This window comes from Micromys minutus (assembly GCF_963924665.1).
Source record: "Micromys minutus genome assembly, chromosome: 13".
In the NCBI taxonomy this organism is placed as follows: Eukaryota; Metazoa; Chordata; class Mammalia; order Rodentia; family Muridae; genus Micromys; species Micromys minutus.
In genome coordinates this window covers 39,807,305-39,829,844 of record NC_137982.1, presented here as the reverse complement: position 1 = coordinate 39,829,844, position 22,540 = coordinate 39,807,305, and the positions used below count along the sequence as shown (strand labels likewise).

Here is a 22,540-nt window from a genome sequence, read left to right as displayed (position 1 = left end):
AAAGCCTGAAAAACTCCACAGTCTATCAAATTCAAGTGTCTATGTAGAAAATATCTAAGGTCTCATAACTGGGTTCCTGTAAGCTTAAAAATCAAGTTAATTATTTTCTTATTTCGAGAGGTAGCAACAAACTTCCACAGTGTATATGGTGGGTGTCCAGTGTCTGGGGTTTACTCATGACTCGTGCTTTGCTGGGCTTCTCTGACTCTGCCATGTCACATATACCTAGCCTCAGTGGCTTGTTCAAAGTTCTAAAGGCCTTGCATAGTACTGTCCAAAACAGCACGATCAGGCTGTCCCAGCAGCACCTCAGCACCTGATGCCAGTTTCTGTGGTAGTTAGGGTTTTCATTGCTATGACAAAACGCCATTTCTCAAAGCACTTTGGGAGAAAATGGGTTTACTGCACCAATACGTTGTAGTCCATTATCCAGGAAAATCAGGGCAGAAACCTAGAGACAGGAACAGATCCAGAGACCATGGTGGCAGCATTGAAGGGTGACGAGGGTGACTGCTCCTTCCGTGTTGCTCTGCCTGCTTTATCAGAGTATATGCAATGACCACCCCAGAGCTGGCAGCAGACACGGTTATCTTGGCCCTCCTGTATAAATGACTAAGAAAATAGCCAAGGGGCTCATCTTGTAGGGTCATTTTGTCAGTTGAGTTTCCCAAATGACTCTTGTTGATGTTAAGCTGACATACAAAGCGGAAAGCCCGTCTCCCGTCCTGCTGAGGTCGTGCTGAGCTCACACAGGCACGCCACCACAGCGAGCCCTCCATGGGTCTGGTAAGGTCAGACATGCACACCGACACATCTCCCCTTCCACATGGGTGTGCAGATCAGATTCCTCATACCAGGCTTATGCCGGAAACACTTCTGTACACGGAGCCATCTTAGCCAGCCCAATTTTTAAATTACTCTTTGAACTCTAATATACTACCTGAGGCAGGTATTAAACAGTGTATATAAGGAACAATTTGAGTGTATGGATCTGCTTTGAACTCTGTTTAAAGCATGTATATGTTTTTTTCCCCTTGAAGCAAACTGAATAAGCCTATGTAATAGGGTTAGTTTTTAAAACCAGCGCTCTCATTAATTTTGTCTGTGTAATGTGGACTTACTGGTTAAATAAGACATTGTTGGGGTTCATCGTGCTCCTTCTTAGGTGGAGCAGCGGGGCTCCAGTGCTTAGATGGCACCACAGTGTGTGCGTTACTCTGATCGAGCTACTCTTGGGGAAATGACTGACCTCTGTGCCGGCTTAGTCATCAGACCTGTCATGAACAGGAACCGGGATTTCATTTTATTTTCCGTTTAAGTGTAATACTATTTTTCTCTCTCAGATAGAGAAGCTATCCTGGAATTAGATACCAAAATGAAGGAGCAACGGAAGGAAGCCGGATGCAAAGCCTTGTACCATGCAGGCCTGTTTCTTTGGCACATTGGTCGCCATGATAAGGCGAGAGAATATATTGACAGAATGTCAAAAATGCCACATGATAACAATGAGGTGACCAGTTTTCTTATTTTAAAACTAATGCTAAAGCCGCTTGTGTTGTTATGTAGTGGTGACCTTTGTCTGACTTACAAATGTCTTTACTAGTATGAAGTAGCACGAATATCATGGTCAGGCTAAGGTTTGTGTTGTGGCCCTAGTAGCTTTGGACTAGGTACTGTGTGTCCTGCTGTGCTCTTTCCTTCTGTTCCCTTCTTCCTCTTCCCTCTGCTCCCTCTCGTTGCTCCACATCTGTAGCACTCAGACTTGAAGCATAAAGAGAGCGCAGGCCTTATTTCCTTGGTGAATCAGCATGGAGCTCACGCCTTTTCTCTGTTCTGAGAGCATGCGTGAAGGGCTGTGAGGAGGTGTGATTAAAGTGCTTGAGAAACATTTATCACTTGCCTATTCTGTTGGAACCATTGCTTTGAGAAAGGTTAAGTAAGTGATTCAGGGAAATGTTTAGAAAGGAAATAGCATTTCATCTAAAACCAACAGCAACCCTCCAATCCCTGCCTCCACAAAGCATTCTGTTTCCCCAGGAAACCTGGAAAGGAGGTATAGTTACCCCCGGTTGGAAGTAATGGGGAAGGAAGAAGAGACAGGCTTTCTGCTTACCTGAGAGCCTGTCTTATATGAGACTAGGTAAATAATAGCAAACTGAAAGCAAAATAGTAAAAAGAAACCATGAAGAGATAGAAAGATAATTACCAGGTAAGAATATCTGTAGACAATTTGATAGACATTGAGAAATCCTTAAAGGATTTAAATAACAGAAGTTGCTTTATTACAGCACAGATCAAGAAGGTTATTTTACTGGTTTATAGGCTCAGCTGATTCAGACAGAAACTAAAGTTTGGTGAAAATTTAGTGTATTCTGGTAAAAGGTAGTGAGGGACTAGAGGAGTACAAATCTGTTACTGCCCACCAGGATTTGTCAGCTGATCCACATCGAATGATAATGAGGCATGAGCTCAAGGAAGTCTCAGGGTCCCAGCATGGGGGAGGGAAGTGTTACATGTAGACACTGGCTATGGGGGAGGTGACTTTTGTCTTTACAGCATGCTGGGTTTCAAGTGACAGCAAACAGAATTGCAGGTGAGCTTCAGGAAAAGGAAGGAAGTTCTGTATTATAAAGTTTAGAAGGTTTAAGGGCTAAAACTACACGTTGTCAGTCACTCCACAGAAATGCCCTTTGAAACCCACTCAGATTGTAAGTGGTCTCCTTAGTTGAAGGGGAGCTGGTCGGGCTTCTCATCCATATTCTCAGGTGAACAGTCAGGGAGGCAAGAATAGCCTTTATTAAATGCCTGTAAGTGAATCTTAAAAATCATTGCTAGAACATATCCCATTTCTACTTTTACTTTTTTCTTTTTATTTACTCATCTCTCAGACCATTTTCCATTTCTTATATGACCTTAAAAACAAAGGGTCATCTTTGAGATCCTACAAACCTTCCAATCTATTGGAAACATCCATGATTTCAGGTTTTCATTTTCCAGGAATTTACCTAATTCACTAGAATATTGCAGAGCTTGTGAAGATCACTGTGCATTTATCTTGGCCTTTATCCTGTGGGAAGTAAGGTGTCATGTCTGCTCCTACCCTAGGGCAACAAATGAACAGAGTGAGCCACGGGAGAGCTATGATAATGTCACTATTGTCACGATGGTCATTTATATCAAAGGCTTAGGGGAGGGGAGCTGTACTATAATCACTGACAGATGTCTTTCGATCCATTTTGACTCCAGTAGGGTCTTTCTTTGCCAGGGACCCATTTTGAAAGCGTGGCTTGATATTACAAGAGGGAAAGAACCTTATGCTAAGAAAGCCCTACGGTATTTTGAGGAGGGATTACAAGATGGAAACGATATTTTCGCTCTGCTGGGTAAGGTGAGTTGGAGTCCGATGAAGAAAATATGTTTTAAAACTTGCAGAACATCTGAAGTGCAATAAAACTTACGTAGATCACAAAAGGTGGTATCTGTGGTGCTATTGTCAGCTGTCAGAGGGACTTCCGTCTGTGTGGGACGCAGCCAGAGAAGTGGCTTCTCTACCTAAGGGCCTGACTTCTGGATCAGTGCTATGTCTGAGGTGGCTGGTCCTTGAGTTCGTACTGCAGTGTTTCCAAGTATCTATTGTGTGTGTGGGATCTGGGATCGCTAGAGAAGAAGCAGGACATGGAAAAGGTGATCACCTCATATCTTAGGCTTCTCTTCTCTTAGAGACATGAACAGTGAGAAAGTGGGTAAGTTGACTACTTAGTGTATAACTGGACCGTAGGTCATCAGTCCAGTAAAAATCAAAGCTGGGGTTGGAGACAGGAGTAGGGCGTGTATTTGCAGATGGAGATGAGGTAGTCAGAAAGATGGCAAGGGTACAGCCCCGATAGCCTGGTAGGGAACCATTAACAATAGGGTGATAGACTCGACTACCTCAAGGCACGTTAAGGGCAGCACCAGCAGTCCATGTCAGAGGAGGATGAATTCTAAAAGTTAGAGGTCTGAGGAAAGAAGAGGAATAGAGCCAAGGTCAGAGGTGGACCTAAGAGACAGGCGTCTGCCTGTGGCTCTGGCCTTGTATTTAGGGATAGCTGGTTGACCAGGTAAGTTGTATGATCTAACTTGCATGTTGAAAATAAACAACTGGGCATCTTAAGAACTCTCTGTTGAATTGTATTATTAGTTACACCCTTGCATCTGTCCCCACTAATACCTTCTGAACATGTCTCAGAATTGAGAAACGGGAACTGATGTCCACAGAGCACACAGTGGGAAGAGAGAGCCCGGAAAGCTGAGAGCTGTCCTCTCGCCTCTCTGTGTGCCCTTGTGCTCACCTGCAGGCACACACATCACTTCAAAGCCCGGTAACTTTTCAAACGGGTGTATATAATAGATTCTCAATTCACAAATCCTCTGCACAGTAAGATTCCATCCAATAGACAAAGATACAAACTGCTCTTCCATATGAGATAAAGACCTATAGAATCCCTTTAAATATTTATAACTACCTATGTCCGATTACAACCAACAGATCTAAGTCTGCTTTCCCTGGCTCCATCTTGATTTTTCTCCAATCCTTGTTCCTCTTCCATTTCCTACTTTTTCTCCACCTACCTCTCCACAGTCCAGTCATATTGACTTAACATAAATCTACATATCACTCCTTTTGTTTACTTAAAAACAAAACAAAAAAAACCTTTACCTTTAAATGTATTCTCAGCCCTTTAATATTTCTGCATTTCAAAGTCTGTCAGTGATTCTGGGCCAGAAGGCCGAAGACTTGCTCTCACATGTTGCTAACAGGGGACGGCTAGTGGAGATTTGTCTCTACAACCTCTCTCAGCTCTGGAAACCGTGTTAGGCTTCCTGTGTTTTTAGATATTTGGCCATTCTCAGATTTCTGATGGAGTTGAAGACTAATTTAGTTTTATAACCTACGCAAGCTAATTAACTTTGGGAAAACATAGTTATTCAAACTATTTTCAAGTGGTAATAGTTGTACACAGTTTACATTTATTATATAAACCCGTTTGAAAAACTACCTGGCTTTGAAGTGATGTTTGTGACAGCGGTAGAGGAAAGAAGGCACTGAGGTGGTAATTTCACCAGGGACAGAGGCAGTAGGGCGGACGGAGTGAACCGCTTGGGAAGGGAGTCTCGTGGAGTGTCCTTGTGGACTGAGTGACAGAGTCCGTGTGCACGGCTCCACACTAAACGTAGTCCCTGCAGAGTGAGACCACGGGGGGGGGGGGGGCAATAAAGAGATGAAGCAACCCATTTTACTACTCACTGCAACAGCACTGCAGATCTCTGTGGCAGGGCTTCACTGTTTTCAGTACTGCTCTGTGGGTCAATTGCAAGAGAGAATGTGCACTAAAATCTATTCTAATCTTCTATGGTTGTCCGTTATCTAGAAATGTATTTCATTTTGACATAATAGATTTATTGGTGACTATACTTTTCTATAACTACATGAAAATATATATATATATATTGAGACAAACTGTTAATTGTTGATTGAAATACACTGAGGCAAAACAAAGATAATGTAGAAGAAAAAATGAAAAGGGAAATATGATGGTTTATGAGTGTAGATTATTTGTTTTATGGAGGCCAGAGGATAACTTGTGAGAATCACCCTTCTTCTACCATGTGGGCTCTGGGGACTGAGCTCAGGTGTTCAGGTGTGGTGGCTGATGTCTTGCTCGGCTGAGTCATCTTGCAGACGCCACCATGAATTTTCATATATATTAATTACACTCATAGCTTATTTTCTCCTGGAGGAAACAATATATACAATATACAGACACTATAAAAATATTTCCAGAAAGTGTAGTAACATTTGAGTAAGACAGTAACTGTCACTACCTGTCATGTGCAACAGGTATTCTTTGTGCCTGTGAATAGAAATTGCACAGGTCACGCACTCCTTAGGACCTGCTAAATGAGTGAACCCTTGAGTTACTCCTTTGTGGACATTGTGGGCTAGTTTTTCTTTTTCTTTCTCCAGCAGCTGGGGAGTAACCACCACGGCTGTGCCTCTTTGTGATGTCCCTATGTAGGTTACTTCCCCAAGGTACTTCCTAGAACTAAAGTATCAAGTTCTTGGAACTTAATTCTAGTTAAGTGCTCATGGCACTTAATAGAACTTATGTTTAACCTGAAAGTAACATTTCCCAATACAGTGTAACATGTATAAAATTGCTTTAATTTCATATGCTACTTTAAAATCTCCTAGAGATACTTTATTCTTTAAAGGTAATTTTTCTATCCTAAGTAGCAATGTATTTCTAAAAAAAAAAAAGTCTCCTGTAGAGTAAACTTGCTGATGTAACATGCTAATTTTTCTGTGATATTTTCAGGTGTGATTTTGATAAAAACTTAATTTATTTCTACATAAAATGATGTGCTCCTTGTTGAAAAAGGAACCCTAAATGTTAATCCTCAGTATTCTGTCATAGCCCAGGCTGATCTGGAACTTACTCTGTAGCTGAGGCTGGCCTGAGCGGGCCTGATGTACAAGGGCATGTCCTGACATGATTTTTCTCCTCCCATTAGGTACTGTGTCTTGAGATTCGACAGAATTATTCCGGAGCTCTGGAGACAGTGAGCCAGATAATTGTAAATTTTCCGAGTTTCCTTCCTGCCTTTGAGAAGAAAATGAAATTGCAACTGGCCTTGCAGGATTGGGACCAGACAGTGGAGACCGCACAAAGGTTACGTGGGCAATGATAGCGCAGCCTCTCTGGATCTAGTTCCACATGGCCAGGGGAATTAGGTTTCGCTCAGTCCATTACAGGATTTACCTGGCATAAAGTTTGATTTTTCAAGTAATAAGAGTGATTTTTTTTCAAGCAGCATGCAATTGAAAAGGTATTTAAACAGAACTGGGGCTAGAGAGGTGACTTAGTGCGAGTGGTCAAGCCTGGTGCTTCCGTACTCCTCATTAAAGGTGCCTCACTTCTAACCCCCATCTGTGCAAGGTCAAGAGAGATTGGGAAAGATACAGGATGCCAGTGTTGGCTGTCCACATGGATGTGCACATGTGCGTGGGTAACAACACATAGCAACACACACATGCAACAACATGAACATGGAAAATGCCCTGAATTTGTTAATTTATGTCAGTATCTGAGTATGTGTTTTAAGATGGGTACTCCTTAAAACATATGCTAAGCAGTGCAATGAAGTCAGTGTGTTGAGCACAGGTGCCAGGGAGGGAGAAGAGTGAAATGCTGGGTTTGGGGTGAGAAGGTTGGGGTGGCCGCGGAAGGCCTCACTGAAGAGTGGCACTTGAGGAAAAGCTTGGAAAAAGCACGCAGGCCATGCAAATTCCCAAGAGAAGGGCTTATGCAGGCAGGGACTGTGCAAAGAGCCCGAGACTTTCCTGTCTGAGGAACAAAGAGCAGTTTAGAGAAGGGTAGAGCCTTTGAGAAGACAACGGGGAAGGATCTCATGGACCAGTGGAAGGGTTTGACATTTCTTCCGACACACAAAGTTGTAAGTGTTGTGAGTAAAGAAGTGTTATGGTCTGAATTACACTAAATAAAGTCATTGCTGTTTTGAGAACTCTGTGTGGAGAAGGAAATGAAGCAAAATCAGGGGACCATTTTTCATGTCACTGCGTACTATGAAATAGGAATTCTGGTGAGGGAGTCAGGGCGGTCACCCTTAAGTCACTCCTGAGGGGCTTTGAGAGGTGACTGAACTTTGGGTATGTAGGAAGGCAGAGGCTGCGGGAAGATGACCCCAGGCTCTTTGGTCTGAGCATCTGGAGTGACAGTAACTTATCAATAGCCTGGTGAAAAGCACCCAGAGGGCCGATGGGAGAGTGGCTGGTACCCAAGAAGTAGCCATTATTAGCCACTTTGCAGCTGAACACACATAAGGTGTGTTCACGAACCTGTTAATGTTTTATCCAACACTATAGATTATTTGGGGGAACCTTTTTTAATTCAAACCGAGCAATATCTTATCAGACAGCAATTGGAATGAAACAAACTACATATGTCAAAGAATAAAGCAGTGGTTTCTCATTTGCTTATCAGTAATCTAAACTGGCTGATCTTAGGCGGGATTTGATTTGCTGGGACTGTTTCAAGTTTCAGACCTCAGTGACCAGCAGTAACTTCACAGATGAAACATTCCTCTTGTGAATAACAAAGGCACAGAGCAGAGACAGAAACACAGACTGCCTATGCAGTGTAGGCTGAGGCCATTGTCCTGTTTAGATGAGGATCCTAGGATCAGGAACCAAGGTACATATTTTACATATCAAAGCAGACCTGGCCTCCAGTTTCTCCCAGAGTCCCTCAGTCCCTGACCCCATCCCAGCCCAGAGGCTGGGCTGCCCTTCCCCCACAGGCTCTTTCCTATTTAATCCAGACAGTTTCTGCTCCTCTACTTTTTCTCCTCTTCCTCTTTTCCCTCCCCTCCCCCTCCCTAGTATTTTTCTTCCCTTCTCTCTGCATATGCTTTTTTCCCCTTCTCTTCCCCTGCCCCACCTTCTTTCTTCCCAAGTTGAGTTCCCTGGCATAGGTCCTTGGCATTTGGGAAAGAGAGGAGCTTCCCAATAAACCTATTCTAATCTGGCTGGAATTGGTTCATTTCATCAGTGGCAGATCAAAACCAAAAAAACAAACAAACAAACAAACATCACTGCCATCATCCCTTTGGCCTAAACAAGGAAAGCAGCCCGTCTGCAGTCACAGTGCACAGAGTACACTCAGCTTCTTCAGAGAAGAACTGCGCAGCTGCATAGCAGAAGATGTATTCAGAAGGGAGAGAAAGCGAATCTGAAATTCATGGTTTCATATGTGCATGAGAGGACACCTTATACATGACCCCTGTGAACAGTTACTTTTATTATGCCACTTAATAAAGTTTCTTAAGAATTCTTACAGCATAGACTATATCTTGCTAGACTTATGCCAATTTTTTCCTGGTTATTAATAAATGATTTCAAATTTTCCAGTATGTATTCTATCACATGGAGTCTATTTTAAATTTCTGAAGAAATTAATACATATGTAAATATTTCACTCATTTTGGCATTCTTAGAATTTCTTTAATAAAATCCTTGAAGTAAATTCAACTTCGTAAATGTTTACTTCTTATTTTATGTATATGAATGCTTTGCCTGCTTGTATGTAACTGCGCCACATGCATGTGGTCCTTTAGATACCAGGTGTAAGCATCAGGTCTGCCAAGAATGCTGGAGATTTGGAACCACACCAGGTCCTCTACAGGAGCAGCAGCAGGTGCTCCTAACCATGGAGCCATGTCTCCAGCTCCTGAGTCAGCTTTTCATACCCTGCTGTGTATCATTAACTGATACTTAAGTAACACTTCCACAGCATTAAATGAAGCAGGCATAACCTCTGTTCATATCTTAAAACACTAAAGTTAAATTACAGATAACTTTTTATCTAAAGTAATCGTTGTCGTGGTTTTCTGGATACTTATTGGTTTGGTAGAAGAATCAAGCCACCAAACAAACTTTTAAGCCCTCGAACAACAACCAAAGTTATCTTCTTATTAACTGGCTCTTTTTGCTGTAGGTTGCTGCTTCAGGACAGTCACAATGTGGAGGCGCTGAGAATGCTGGCTCTATATTATCTGTGTAGAGAAGGGGACATAGAGAAGGTAAATTGTCTTGTGTGACGCAAGTCGCTTATGTCACGATGAATTTCATCACGCACCATTATAAATGCATGTGAGCATATTCATTTGAAGCTTGAAGTTCCATCTCAGAATATTTATTATAGCTCTTAATTGGTTCCTAGAAGTACATTACAAAGATTTTCTTGTACCATCTAGTAAAGCAAAAGTATGTAGGGAAAATTCTCCCAAATGTTTTTAGATCATAAGTAAGGGTATATGTACTTTTATATAAGATGCTGCTACATGACATTGTCTAAGATCTAGACATGAATGTACATAGCAAAGTAAGATTCACAGTATGTTTGCAACTTAGGTGAGTTTGTGTGAATTAAATGAGCTTAGTATGAAATCCTTGTAAGACTGTTTCAGTGTTATGCCCACACTCACTAGGCACTGGCAAAGGAGTGCAGAGTCTCATCTGGAGCCAATGCTGTTACACAGAAGGTCTGCATCTTTAACTTGGCCAATGTAACAGTACCTAGCAAATACTTTACAGACACTAGGAGAGTCTTCATGGATCAAATATTCTATGGACTTCTTGTTTATTACTTGGAGCTGGGACCACAGCTCAGTGGGAGGGAGGTTTGCATAGTATATACAAGGCTGGTTCTCAGCTCCCAAAGACACAAACCAGAAACAATAACAGAAATGATTTATACTCCTCACTTTCAAGACTTTTCTACTGTAGAAACCATTTCAAATAAAGCTAGGCTATCTATGAAGTCCAAAGGCACATGTAACATTTTTGTAACTAGAATGTCACTCAGACAGCCTTTGCGGCATGGCTTCATTATCCAAAAAAGTTCAACATGTTCATTTCTTGAATAACTGTGACGATCCTTATCCATCCAGAGACTTCTACTCAGTGAAGAATATTAACAAGAAATAATTATGTGTAATTACTGGAGCTTATTTAAAAAGCAAAGCAGCTTTAGATTACATTGAGGAATCTGGGAAAATAATCAGTATGTAGATTCTACACACACATGAAGATTTGAATTAGGATCTCCAGCACCTATAAAATGTTAGGCATGGTGACACATGCTTATATTCCTACTGTGGAGGGAGACACAGGAAGATACCTAGAGCTCACATACCAGCCAGTCTTGCTGGATTAATAAACTCCAGATTTGGTGAGAGATCCTATCTCATAAGAGAACAATAAATACCTAAACTCTGACTTCTATAAATCAACTTTTACACACAAAAACCATGTGCACACAAACATATCCTCGTGCATATACCTCACCTCAGCACGCACACACACACTCACACACACACACACACACACACACACACACACACGCACGCACGCACACTAGATAGGAGATGTTTCTGAAAACAAAGGTTTTTTTTTTTTTTTTTTAAATACAAGTGATGGGGGCTAGAGAGATGGCTCAGAGGTGAGAAGTACTTGTTGCTCTTGAAAAAGACTGGATACACTTCCCAGCATCCCCATAGCAGCTCACAAGCACCTGTAACTCCAGTTCCAGGAGATCTAAGAGCTTCTTGTGGCTTCCACAGGCATCAGGCACATACACAGTGTGTGTGCATACATTCAGACACTCACATAGGCACATTAAATAAAAATAAGTAAATCTTTAAGAATACATTAGTAATAGTATATTAGAGTATATTGTCATGTGTTAAATTCTCTTTTTACTGTTTATTTTGTTTTAGGCCGCTGACAAGCTGGAAAGTTTAGGAAATGCAATGGATGTCATGGAACCACAGAATGCTCAACTTTTTTATAAGATTTCAATAGCCTTCAGCAGAACTGTAAGACTGCCTACTAGCCAGACCCTGTCAATAAAAGTTAACAGTTGGGGCTGTATAGATGCCTTAGCAGTTTAGAGCCCTGTCTGCTCTTCCACAGGTTCTGAGTTCAATCCCCAGCAACCACATGGTGGCTCACAACCATCTTTAGTGTGATCTGATGCCCTCTTCTGGCATGCAAGCATACATGCAGATAGAGCACTCATACATAAAAAAATAAATTAATCTAAAAAACAAAAAGAGTTTGCAGTCAGTGAGTGGAACTGGGAGGAACATATGGCTTGCAGTGAAATGGATATGATCTAAGTGTCTTATCTTTTCCCACAAAAGGACACTCAGGACATTCTAGCTGCCCCTTCCCAGCTTTCTGGGACCATGAAGAGGTCCTCTTAGACCTGGAGAGTGCCTTCCTGGCAGAAGCCAGAATTCAGTGTTTGGGATTAGGAGTGTTCTGTGCTGCTGTTTTATTATAAATTTGTTGGGAAAATCTGTCAAATAGGTGATAGAGTGTTTCAGTGGAGCAGAAAACCAATGACTGGGATTTGTTGTTGTGGCAGGCATGCATCTGTTCGAGTATTCTGTACAGAAAAGGTGACAGGGATGGAAGAAACAATACAACAGAATGGCAAAGCCAATTGTCTGTAACGGGAAAACAGACTTTACTTAATTATGTACACTTATTTAGAAAGCTTAAGAGAAGGATTTTCCTGTCTAATTTGTTTAAAAAATTATGTTTTTGAATAAGAGAAGTATATGTCAAGATGTTGATGTCAGAAAACAGTCCTTATTGAAATATAAAGTTTGGGGGGAAGTAGTTAGCATGGTCTTTCTTGATGTAATATCCAGATGATAGAAAGAAAGCCTTTCTTTTTAAAATAATGCTCATGCCCCTCTCCCTTCTGTGTGCTCCAAGCCATAAATGGAAGAGGAGAGAAAAATCGTTCTGATATTCTGAGTCTGGACTTCTTGTCTAAATGGTGTTTGTTTTCTTTTCAGTGTGGACGTAATCAACTCATTCTTCAAAAAGTTCAAAATTTCCTAGAGAAAGCATTTAGCTTAACCCCCCAGGAAGCAGAAATTGCTACAGAGCTTGGCTACCAAATGATCCTCCAAGGCAAAGTTAAGGAGGCCTGGAAGTGGTACAGGGCCGCCATGACACTGAATGAAAACAACATCTCCGCCGTCACTGGTACGCTGACAACCTCCCCCAGAGGAACTCACTGCAAGGACATGCCCACTGAGGCAGAAAACACAGATTTAATCTCTTTAAGAAAATTAAACTCTACTGTGCATAAAAGGAAAAATTGTGTATCTTTAAAAATATTAGTTTACTTCTCCAATACTGTCTGGAAAGAATAGAGTTTATCTGGTTGCTTCTATCCAGTTAGGGATTGTGCAGTGAAAGATTTTACGTAGTTCCTGGCTATCTATTTTTCTCCACTCCTCCCCCTGCTGTTTTCCTTCAGTTTTTTCCCAGCCTAAAGCAGTATCGTTGTGATGGAAGATGTTTCATTAACTTAGTTTAGTCAGTTGGAATAGGCCCTGACTGTTTCTGTTTGATTTCAGGACTTATCCGATGTCAGTTAATAGAAGGGCACTTGCAAGATGCAGACCATCAGTTGGAGTTCTTCAGTGAATTCCAACAGTCCATGGGAAAATCTGCGGTACGTACGGCATTTTATCACATGGCATATCGCAGCTGCTACTTACAAACCATGAGTGACTCTAAACGTTGCAGGAGCACTGACTTTAAAGTACAGTTTCATGTGTTAGTTTACCTCTGCGCAGCTTGGCTTTAAATGCTTCTCAATGACCCTACAGTTCCATTGAGCTAACACTTAGGTTTGAAGCTTTTATATCTAACATTTGAATAGTTTCTTATAAATGATACTTTGGTAGACATTTGAAGTGTAAACAGAAGCAAATGGCTTTAGAGACAAATAGAGTAAGTTATGAATTCTACTTACTTTTCAGGAATTAATGTATTTGCATGCGGTTCTTGCTGCAAAAAAAAATAATCGTCAGGACGAAGTTATAAATTTGTTGAATGATGTTGTGAACACTCACTTTTCGCAATTGGAAGACCTCCCTCTGGGCATACAGTATTTTGAGAAGCTCAACCCTGACTTCTTACTAGATGTTGTTACCGAGTATCTGAATCTCTGTCCAATTCAGGTAAGGAATTCTGCTGCTCCACAAGGCTGCATCCATGTGTCCCATGGATGGTGCTAAGTTCTCTTGAGCATGTGCAAGTGTATCTGCATCTGTAATTAACATTCATAATTCTGTTAATTGAAACCATTTTAAAGCAGTTTTTATAGAAAGGATTACTACCAAATTCTCAGCGTTGATTAGTAAAGAATTATTTTCCATTTTTAAATCGTAAAACTCTTCGTTTAGAAATATTCAAGGTTGTTCATTCTCATGCTTGACACGTATTTGAATCTGATTGACATCAAGTGTCATCTCACCTTAGGCAAACTCAAAACTGGGGCTCTTTAGTAAAACTAATAACACCATTTTCTGCATGAATGCAAGCTCTCCTTTGTGTTAAAAGTGGACTGCTGACTCTTCCCCTGCCCCTTGGAATTACACAGAACGTCTAGTTACTTGAGCTAAAGAAGAATCATTTCTCCTTCATAAAGTAGATGCTTAGAATTGGATTAGATAATTCTGGTGCAATAAATTTCCTGTGCCTTTTCTATATGCAGGCATGGAAGTTGCCTTTTAAAAAAAAATGTTATGCCTACTGAGTTATGAGTTAACAAATACTGAGATCTCTTACTCTGGCCTTTGAGTTCAAATGTATTTGTGGAATAATTTCTGCCATTTTATCTTATTTATCTTGTTTATCTTATACTCTTTCATTATTGTATTCCTTTTAGCTCTTGATCTTTATTTTACATGAAACCTATTGTCAGCTGCCACCTGCTTGATCTATCGTAGAGATATCAGGGGTCTTCTGCAAGCATTAGCAGTTTTGAGACACCTGTGTGGCACTACCTGGGAATCCTTTGTAAAGTGACCTGCATTTAGTAGGCAGCATCCCTTTGGTACTGGCAGTTAGCACACATAACCTAATTTCCTTGTACTCAGTTCATGTGCCTACATAGTTTTCAGGTAGGGCTATTTGAAACTCATTGCTAAGACCAAAATTATTAGCAACTGCCCACCCCCGATTTACAGCATTATTAACAATGAAAATAAGAAAAATGATCTTCCCGGAGGGAGCTCTGCATATTGTGTAATATCATGTTGTTTTCAGGCCTTTGTAACCTTTAGAAACTATACTTTCCCAAAATCCTACTTGGTGATTAACTCAGACTGATCGGGCTCTGTCTCTCAAGTCCACACAAAGTTGCTTGGCAGTTTAAGTGCATATTTCAGCATTCATTCAGCATCTAGGCGTCTTTCTGCAGATGTTCTTTAGCACATCCAGCATGCTACATGGAGCTTGCAGAATATGCTTGGGGAACAACAAGTTATACCTTCTGCTCTCAGAGATAGAGTCCAAAAGGATGGAGCAGCTAGCATCGGAAGACGGGACTAAATAGTGGTGTCTGGAAATGACAGAGCCGGGTAGAGGGTGAAAATGTATGGGAGAGCGGCAGGGTAAGCCTCACTGTAAAAAGAGATTGAAGGGGACCTGTGGGAACAGAGGGTGAGTCAACTGCTCTGAGCGGGGCAGTAAGGACAGGCAAGGTTCCAGTCCTTGAGAATTTTAAAGGATTTCTTTGTTCACTGTGCTAAGAATGGACTAAACCATAGGTAATTCACAAAATAACACATTACTTGGCAGCTAGATCTCTAAATGCATATTCTTTTCTTCCCAGAATGCAATTCTTCTCCTTACGTTGTAACTTGGTCAGCTTCATAATGCTGTTGTCATGGAAACATGAGAAAGGCAGCACTGGCCTCAGCTCTGCTCCTTGCTCACTGGCCCCTTTCACATATAGTTGGGTTTTTTTTTTTTTTAAATATTTTAATCTACCAACATAATCTGAAAGATTGTCTCTAGACTTCTGTTTTAATCTTTGTGTATACAAGGGGACACTGATGAAACTGTGACTGGCTTTATCTGGGTGATGCTGCCTACACCTTAATTCTAGCTTTTCAGTAGCTCGGGCAAAAGGATTGTGAAAGTGAGGCCAGCCCAGGCTGCATAGTGAGGCTCAGCCTCAAAGCCTATCAAGCAACAGAACAGAAGGAAACAGAGAGAATTGTCCTCTGGGTTTCTTAACGAGCAGCAAGGTCTATTAGAGACTTACCACATCTTTTACTTCAACAGTTTTTGTGGTGAGAGATATTCATGTTAATGGCTCATACTGTTGCTATAACAAAATACCCAACAAAAGTGAGGGAGAGAAGGAAGAGGGAAGGAGGGAGGGAAGGAAGGGTTGGTTTATCTTGGATCACAGTTTGTGTGGGTCCAGTCTCACACGGTGGAGGAAGCAGAGCACTGGGATTCTGAGGTGGTCGTTTAGGAAGCAGAGTAGGTGAATGTTGGAACTCAGCTCCTCTTTCCTTTGTCTTCCGCTCTGGACTGCAGTTCATAGAATGGACTCACCCACATTTAAGGTGTGCCTTCCCACCTCAGCTCACCCAGTGGAGAAACTCCCGACTAGGAGTGGCAGAGCGTTGTCTCTAGTTTATTGTGGATCCTGCCAAGTGAACAGTCAGCATTAGCCATCACAAGAGTTTTCAGGAATGTACCTCGTATCCATTTAACAAGTATAAAACTCTGGTCTTGAAGATGCATAAAAACCCATAAAGGAAGTGCCACTAGGTGGGAGACCATAGAGTGTGTGCTGTGGAGATTTGATCAAGTGGGATGGGTTAGGCAATAGTCATATTTTGAGTATCTTTCTGGGAACAAGTTCTGTGCCTCAGCATAGGACAAGAGATGTGAGACTTTATTGTAAGCTATGTGTCCTATGATCAGAGTGATCTTCTGCGAGAGAGCACAGTCATTGATCTGAAGGGTGAAGGCAACTTGGGGAAGATGGTCTGTCAGGTTGGAAGAACGCCATCAATGAAGCGGTGCAGGGGATCTAAGCAAGAAACTTTTCTCGGTTGTCTTTTCTTTCAACGGGTGTTTCTTTGATCAGCTTTGAACTGAAAACTACTTTCATATGTTATCAAAATACTAATTACATAACAATCCCATAATAAACTGCACAGAACTCAACAATAATTTCTAAGTCTATTCATAGATGAACTAAGGAATAATTTAATATTTGTGTAAGTATTTAGCAAAGATAGTATGAAAAACCCTAGGAAAAATTTTATAAAAAACCACTAGGTTCTTTTATCATATCAGTCACACTAGAATTAGTGTGTGTTTAAGCCTGGCTATACGATTAGAAACTTAGAAAATGACCTGATTTGCTTTGTCTAGCCTGCAGGTCCTGGGCAGCCTCTTTCTCCGGTCCTCAGACGTTGTTCTTCAATCTTGGAGACGATAATAAGAACTGCGCCAGGTCTTCCACAAGCCATCTTCCTAATGGCCAAAGTGAAGTATTTGTCAGGTGACTATGCCTTAGCACACACAATAAGGAGTGTGATGTTGGTGTTGGAAATGACAGGTGTGAATCGATTCTGGACTCCTCCCCAGGGAGGACACTCACATACACTATATGTTTTGTCTGTGAATATGTATGTTGAATCCGAAATTGAAACCAAAATTCAAATCTTACTATTTTAGATTTATTTCATACCCCATGTTCATACAAGCAACCCTAATAAATTATTGTTAATCTTTCTTCATCCTAAACAGTTTCCACTTGAAAACCTAATAGCAAGTTAGAGAGTCTGTCCGAACATTAGCAGTGCATTGAGAATGGACAGAAGCATAGTGTAGGCTCTAGAGGTAGTGAACCAAAGGCGTACTGTGAAGACATCAAGCAGAGACTTCGTAATCCACGATCTCTTGCGATACCTGCCAGTAATAGGTAAACCACGCCACAGGAAGGCCTTTCTTTACCATGTAGCTCTTTACTTTGCCAAATTTTACTTTTCACAGTATATTGTGGTTGTGGGCTCCAGGTTGGTATCAGCACTGACACACTCAGATGTGTTGTACTCAATTATCCCCCCCCCCTTGGCTTTCACAGTTCTCGGTATTAGACATTACAGTAATAAAGATCCCAAAGTGACTGTTGGTATTGCTGATGGTTAGTTGCCAAACTTAACAATACGTTTAGTAAGTTACTGCCTAGCTTTGCCAGTATTGTGCCCGTTAATTCTCTGCCTGTGGGGGGAGGGGGATGGTATTGTGTGATTTCAGTTAGTAGGCTGAGCTTTTGTGATCCCACAAACTGAATTTTAGCATGTTTTTTTCTATGAGCAACAGATGAAGTGTATTTCAAGAGAGCATAGTTTAGGACCTATTCTTCTGCTGTTCTAGAAAGGTAGGGTGGGAAGTGGGCCTTGTTATATTGACTTAAGCCAGTATTTGGAAGGCAGCATACAAGGCCATGTGCACTACATCACAGGAAGCTGTAACTCCTAGATGTGTGGGGAGCATCTTCCCAGACCAGGAGAGTCTTCTCCCTCTGGAACCTCACCGTCCTTATCGCACTAATCCTAAGTGATGTTTTAAGGTTAGGCAGACTGTTTTAGATATCCAGAAACTTAGCAGATGTGTTACAGATTTGATATTTCAATTGATGCTGCATTTTAATCCACATTTCACGCTTTAGAATTTCAGGGATGTGTCCTTGACCTTTTTTCTATTTTACACAAAATCCTGTAGCCTGGCTGCAGAGCGTGCCCTTTCCGTTAGTGTACATGACACTGCGGCCTTCCAGTTTATAAATGTCCATGCTCCTACCTTGATGGTAATGGACTAAATCTCTGAACTTATAACTCAGCCCCAGCTAAATATTGTCCTTGTAAGAGTTACCTTGGCCATGGAGTCTCTTAACAACAATGGAAACTCTAAGATATGTGGGCTGTTTTTCCAGCTGGACAAGACTTTCTCATGGCTGGGGACAGAGCACCAAATGCACTAAATAACCAAATGCAGGCTTAGTGGCTGGAGCAATCAGCTGAGAGCTCACATCTTCACATGCGAAAGTGAAGCACAGAAAGGAACTAGAAGTGGGGTGACAGGGCTGGTGAGATGGCTCAGCGGTTAAGAGCACTAGCTGCTCTTCCAGAGGTTCTGAGTTCAATTCCCAGCAACCACATGGTGGCTCACAACCATATGTAATGGGATCTGAGCCCTCTTCTGTTCTGTCTGAAAATAGCTACAATGTACTCACATAAATAAAATAAATAAATACTTAAGAAAGAAAGAAAGAAAAAGAAATTTAAAAAAAAAGTGGGGTGACATTAAAACTCCCAGCACCCACCCCCAGTGATGTGCTTCCTCCAGCAAGGCCACTCTTTCTATCCCCCCACCACCCCCCTCAAGATCCAGGGCCACCAACTAGCCACCACGAGTTCAGATGCTCAAGCCTATGGGAGGCAATTCTCACTGAAAGACAGCCTTGACACCCATTTTACTGGAGCTATAGACAAAAGAAGAATAAATGTAGCTTCTCAGTCCTGACAGTAATGACAGGGAGCTGCTGTCATCCTTTGCATTGTCTCTGGTTTGCTATGACCAGCAGTTGTCCTGACAGACATCTGGGTCTGTTCTTCACGTAACTACAAGGAAGCTAGCTGGTGCCAGTAGGAACAGAGGCAAGGTTCAGGAACAGAGATAGTAAACGCCAAACCGTAACTGCTTGTATTCTGGGTCCTGCTGGGGTCCCAGCTCTGAGTGCTGAGACCTCACAGGCATTGCTCCTTTCTTAGGTGACAGTGAAGCGGCGTACAACAACCTGCAACACTGCCTGGAGCACAGCCCTTCCTACGCAGACGCTCACCTCCTGATGGCACAGGTGTACTTGTCTCAGGACAAAGTCACACTGTGTTCTCAGTCACTGGAGCTTTGTCTGAGCTACAATTTTAATGTGAGTATTCCAGATTAGTACTCCAGGCCAAGACGTACCACAGACCATGGGCTTTTAATGAATGTGTACTGCTCAATTACTTTACGTGTGAATTGAAATACTCTGCCAGAAAATATTTTAATCGAACTTTGAAATAACAGGAAATAGAAGGGAAACATTCAGGTGTATTTGATGTAGATGAAAACTTACGTGAATTGCCCTAACACAACCACAATAGCAAATTTCATAGGCAGGGGTGCCTGTAATCCTGGGTACTTGAGAGGCTGGAACTCCAGGATATTTTCTTGTAGAATAGCAGTTGTTATAATGAGAATTAGATGCAGCAACTATATATACATATACAATAATTTCAGAGCGTGGAGAAATACCCCAAATATTTTTATGGGTAAGGTTAGTAATGGTATTGCTCGTTTCCTTCTTAGACCATTCTTTCCTTTTCCTTTCTTTCTTTCTTTCTATTCTACTTTTTTTTGAGGAGATATTTTTCTTTCTGGTAAGGTTGGCCTTTTTTTCATTTGGTAAACCAGCCTGTCAAGAAACTTAGAGAAATTCTCCTGCCTCCACCTCCCAAATGTTAGGGGTACTGTTAAGAGCTCCACAACCTCCTAGAATTATTTTCCCATAGACCCTTTTTAGATTTAGTGTTAAAGAATACACAGTAATTTTGGACATGAACATTATGTAGTTTGAAACTTTAAAAACACTTGCTACTGACGAGAAAATGTCCGGTACTTTCCATGAACGTGAGCTACTTTCAGGACTACTTCAGGCTTGTGGAAGGAAGCCTCAACAGTAACTCACCCCAGGTCTCAAGGAAAAACCATCAGATGAGCTAGAGAAGCCAAGTTCTAAGAGCCCACATTTATCCCTGCCTTTTCTTAGGACAGTAGATTTCTAGATTGAAGGGGCACTAGGTGCTCCGTGCATGCCCTGTGCATTAGTCACTGGGGAAGAAGTGAGGTGTGAGTGTTCTCTAGTCCTGTGCTGGGTTAATGTTGTGGGGCGTGGGGGTCCCCAAGTCTGCTCCGCCAGGGCCAGGGGAAAGAGAGGAGCTCCAGCTGGTCCTGAGGGGAATCCACTTCTTGTCAGTGCTTTGGCTGCAGGTTTGGTTTGGGTGGCGGCCACGGCCACCACCCAAAGAAGTCTTCTTTGGGAGATTAGGCAGCAGCTCTGTAGACAACGGCCTTCTCTACAGCTCCCAATGGCGGGTCCCAATGGAAAGAGACAGTCATGGTTAAGGCATTTGTTGTCATGGAGGGAAGTGGATGAATAAAACTGTACCTAATGTCTCAGGGTGGGCCTGAGATTAAATACCTTCTGCAGGGAGGAGTGTCTGGGAAGAAAGGCTAATTGGCTAAGCCTCCAGGACTTTATGTGCCTCATTATAATGACGACCTGTCCCGAGCCTGTGTGACCTGTGGTCATGTCTTCTCCTGTGGAAGGGTTTGGGGTGCTGCCTGATGGCCACAAATCTATGGGGAGCTGTGACTAATGACAGCACCTGGTTACCTGGGAGTTTTGGGGGAAAAGCCTACCATCCCTTAGGGTCACCAGGGTTTCAACCGGTACCAAGATACCTGTCACAGCTCACAGCCCCACAGTCCTACAGGCGAACAGCATCTAGCATACGGAGAACTGGCGATTGTTCAGGGATTTGTTTTGTTTTGTTTTGTTTTTTGTTTGTTTGGTTTTTGCTTGTTTGTTTTGTGGCCTCTAAGCCACCTCACTAATAGGCCTCTAGCTGGTCTTCCTTTCCTCATTCAGCCTCTTCCCTGCCCTCTGTGTCCTGTGTACAGCTGAGATACAGAAGCAAGGCTCCCCATTCTGTGTTTTGGGGTAGGATGGAAAGGAGAGGCCAGTGTTTAGTGAAAACACTTTGAAACTCTAAGTATTGAAAGGTAAAAGAGTAGAACTGAAAACTTCTTTTTCTAGAAATCTAAGAGGCATATCACTATTAGAGGAGCCTCAGATAAAGACATCCCTTTACTGAAAAGTGAAATTTTAGGATGTTTTGGGAGCTAGCCTGTAAGAGCAAAAAAGAGTTGTTCTACCTATTTGACATTCCAGAAAGAAGAGGCTGGATTGACAGTTTCCCTGAGTGTTAATGTTGTTATGGTTAGGCTTTCAAATGTATGCTTCACTGAGATGTACAGTAGTTGAGTCTCGGTAATTTCACTATGTGAAGTTTTTTATTATTATTTGTAGATCCTGCTAATGAAGTTTTAATCTAAAATTATGGTTAGGAAGTGAAAAACTAATAGGTCAGAAACATGCTTTGAGGATATGGTCACAAATGGACTATACTCCAGAACTTCATGTCAAGTTTGATTGGTCATAAATTCTGATATCCATTGTGTGCACTCCAAAGAACTGTTGATAATCTGTTTCTCAGGTGAGAGAGTACACATTATATCATTTAATCAAAGCACAGTCGCAAAAGAAAATGGGAGAAGTAGCAGAAGCAATTAAAACCCTGCACATGGCAATGAACCTCCCCGGAATGAGGAGAAGCAGAGCCTCCTCGAAATCAAAGCACAGGGCCGAGGTCGATGCGAGCCATCGCTTGTCCATCTTTCTTGAGTTGGTGGAGGTCCACCGCTTAAATGGAGAACAGGTAAGCTAACTCAGATTGGAGTGTTGTTATGTGTGTGTGTGTCTGTACTAATTCCCTACTCTTTGATGTCACATGGAATATAAAGATACATATTTCGTGTTGAATAATTTTCAACACATATGTATGTAATATAGAGAGGTCTCTGGACCAACTGTCAACATTCGTCATCTTATTTTTCCTTACTTTTCACTGAAACGTGTGTTCTGCAAGTGCTTGGATGTTCAATGTTATTTGCGCCTGGATGACTTTCTCAGTGTGCCTAGGTTGGCCACCATGACATGCAGTCATGTAATTTATGGGACTCTTTTATTGTGATTGTAAAAAACAAACAAACAAACAAAAATCCAGCCTTTTAATCAATATTTATAGTATCACCTGGTTTTAGTCTCTTTAAATTTGAAGACTTTTCATAAAAATTTACCAGTTTATTGTAAATACCATGAATATACTGACATGTATTATTAGTCGCTGTGTTTTGGAAAGTGAGTGTCCTCTTCGGGTAACTCGTTGCCTAATTTGACAGTCTTTA

At 41.7% G+C, this 22,540-nt stretch overlaps 1 protein-coding gene across 1 annotated transcript in view; it reads left to right on the top strand.

The window, feature by feature from the left end:
- TTC21B (tetratricopeptide repeat domain 21B) overlaps positions 1 to 22,540 on the top strand; it is a gene marked incomplete at its 5' end in the record, with an annotated part of 67,735 nt that overhangs the window by 6,565 nt on the left and 38,630 nt on the right. Inside the window, 11 exons of the mRNA XM_080927801.1 lie at positions 1,344 to 1,510; positions 3,266 to 3,388; positions 6,556 to 6,713; positions 9,558 to 9,642; positions 11,341 to 11,439; positions 12,433 to 12,625; positions 13,003 to 13,100; positions 13,411 to 13,611; positions 16,835 to 16,964; positions 19,240 to 19,397; positions 21,790 to 22,011. Coding sequence (XP_080783927.1) covers positions 1,344 to 1,510; positions 3,266 to 3,388; positions 6,556 to 6,713; positions 9,558 to 9,642; positions 11,341 to 11,439; positions 12,433 to 12,625; positions 13,003 to 13,100; positions 13,411 to 13,611; positions 16,835 to 16,964; positions 19,240 to 19,397; positions 21,790 to 22,011 — 1,634 coding nt within the window. The remainder of the gene's footprint in view (positions 1 to 1,343; positions 1,511 to 3,265; positions 3,389 to 6,555; positions 6,714 to 9,557; positions 9,643 to 11,340; positions 11,440 to 12,432; positions 12,626 to 13,002; positions 13,101 to 13,410; positions 13,612 to 16,834; positions 16,965 to 19,239; positions 19,398 to 21,789; positions 22,012 to 22,540) is intronic.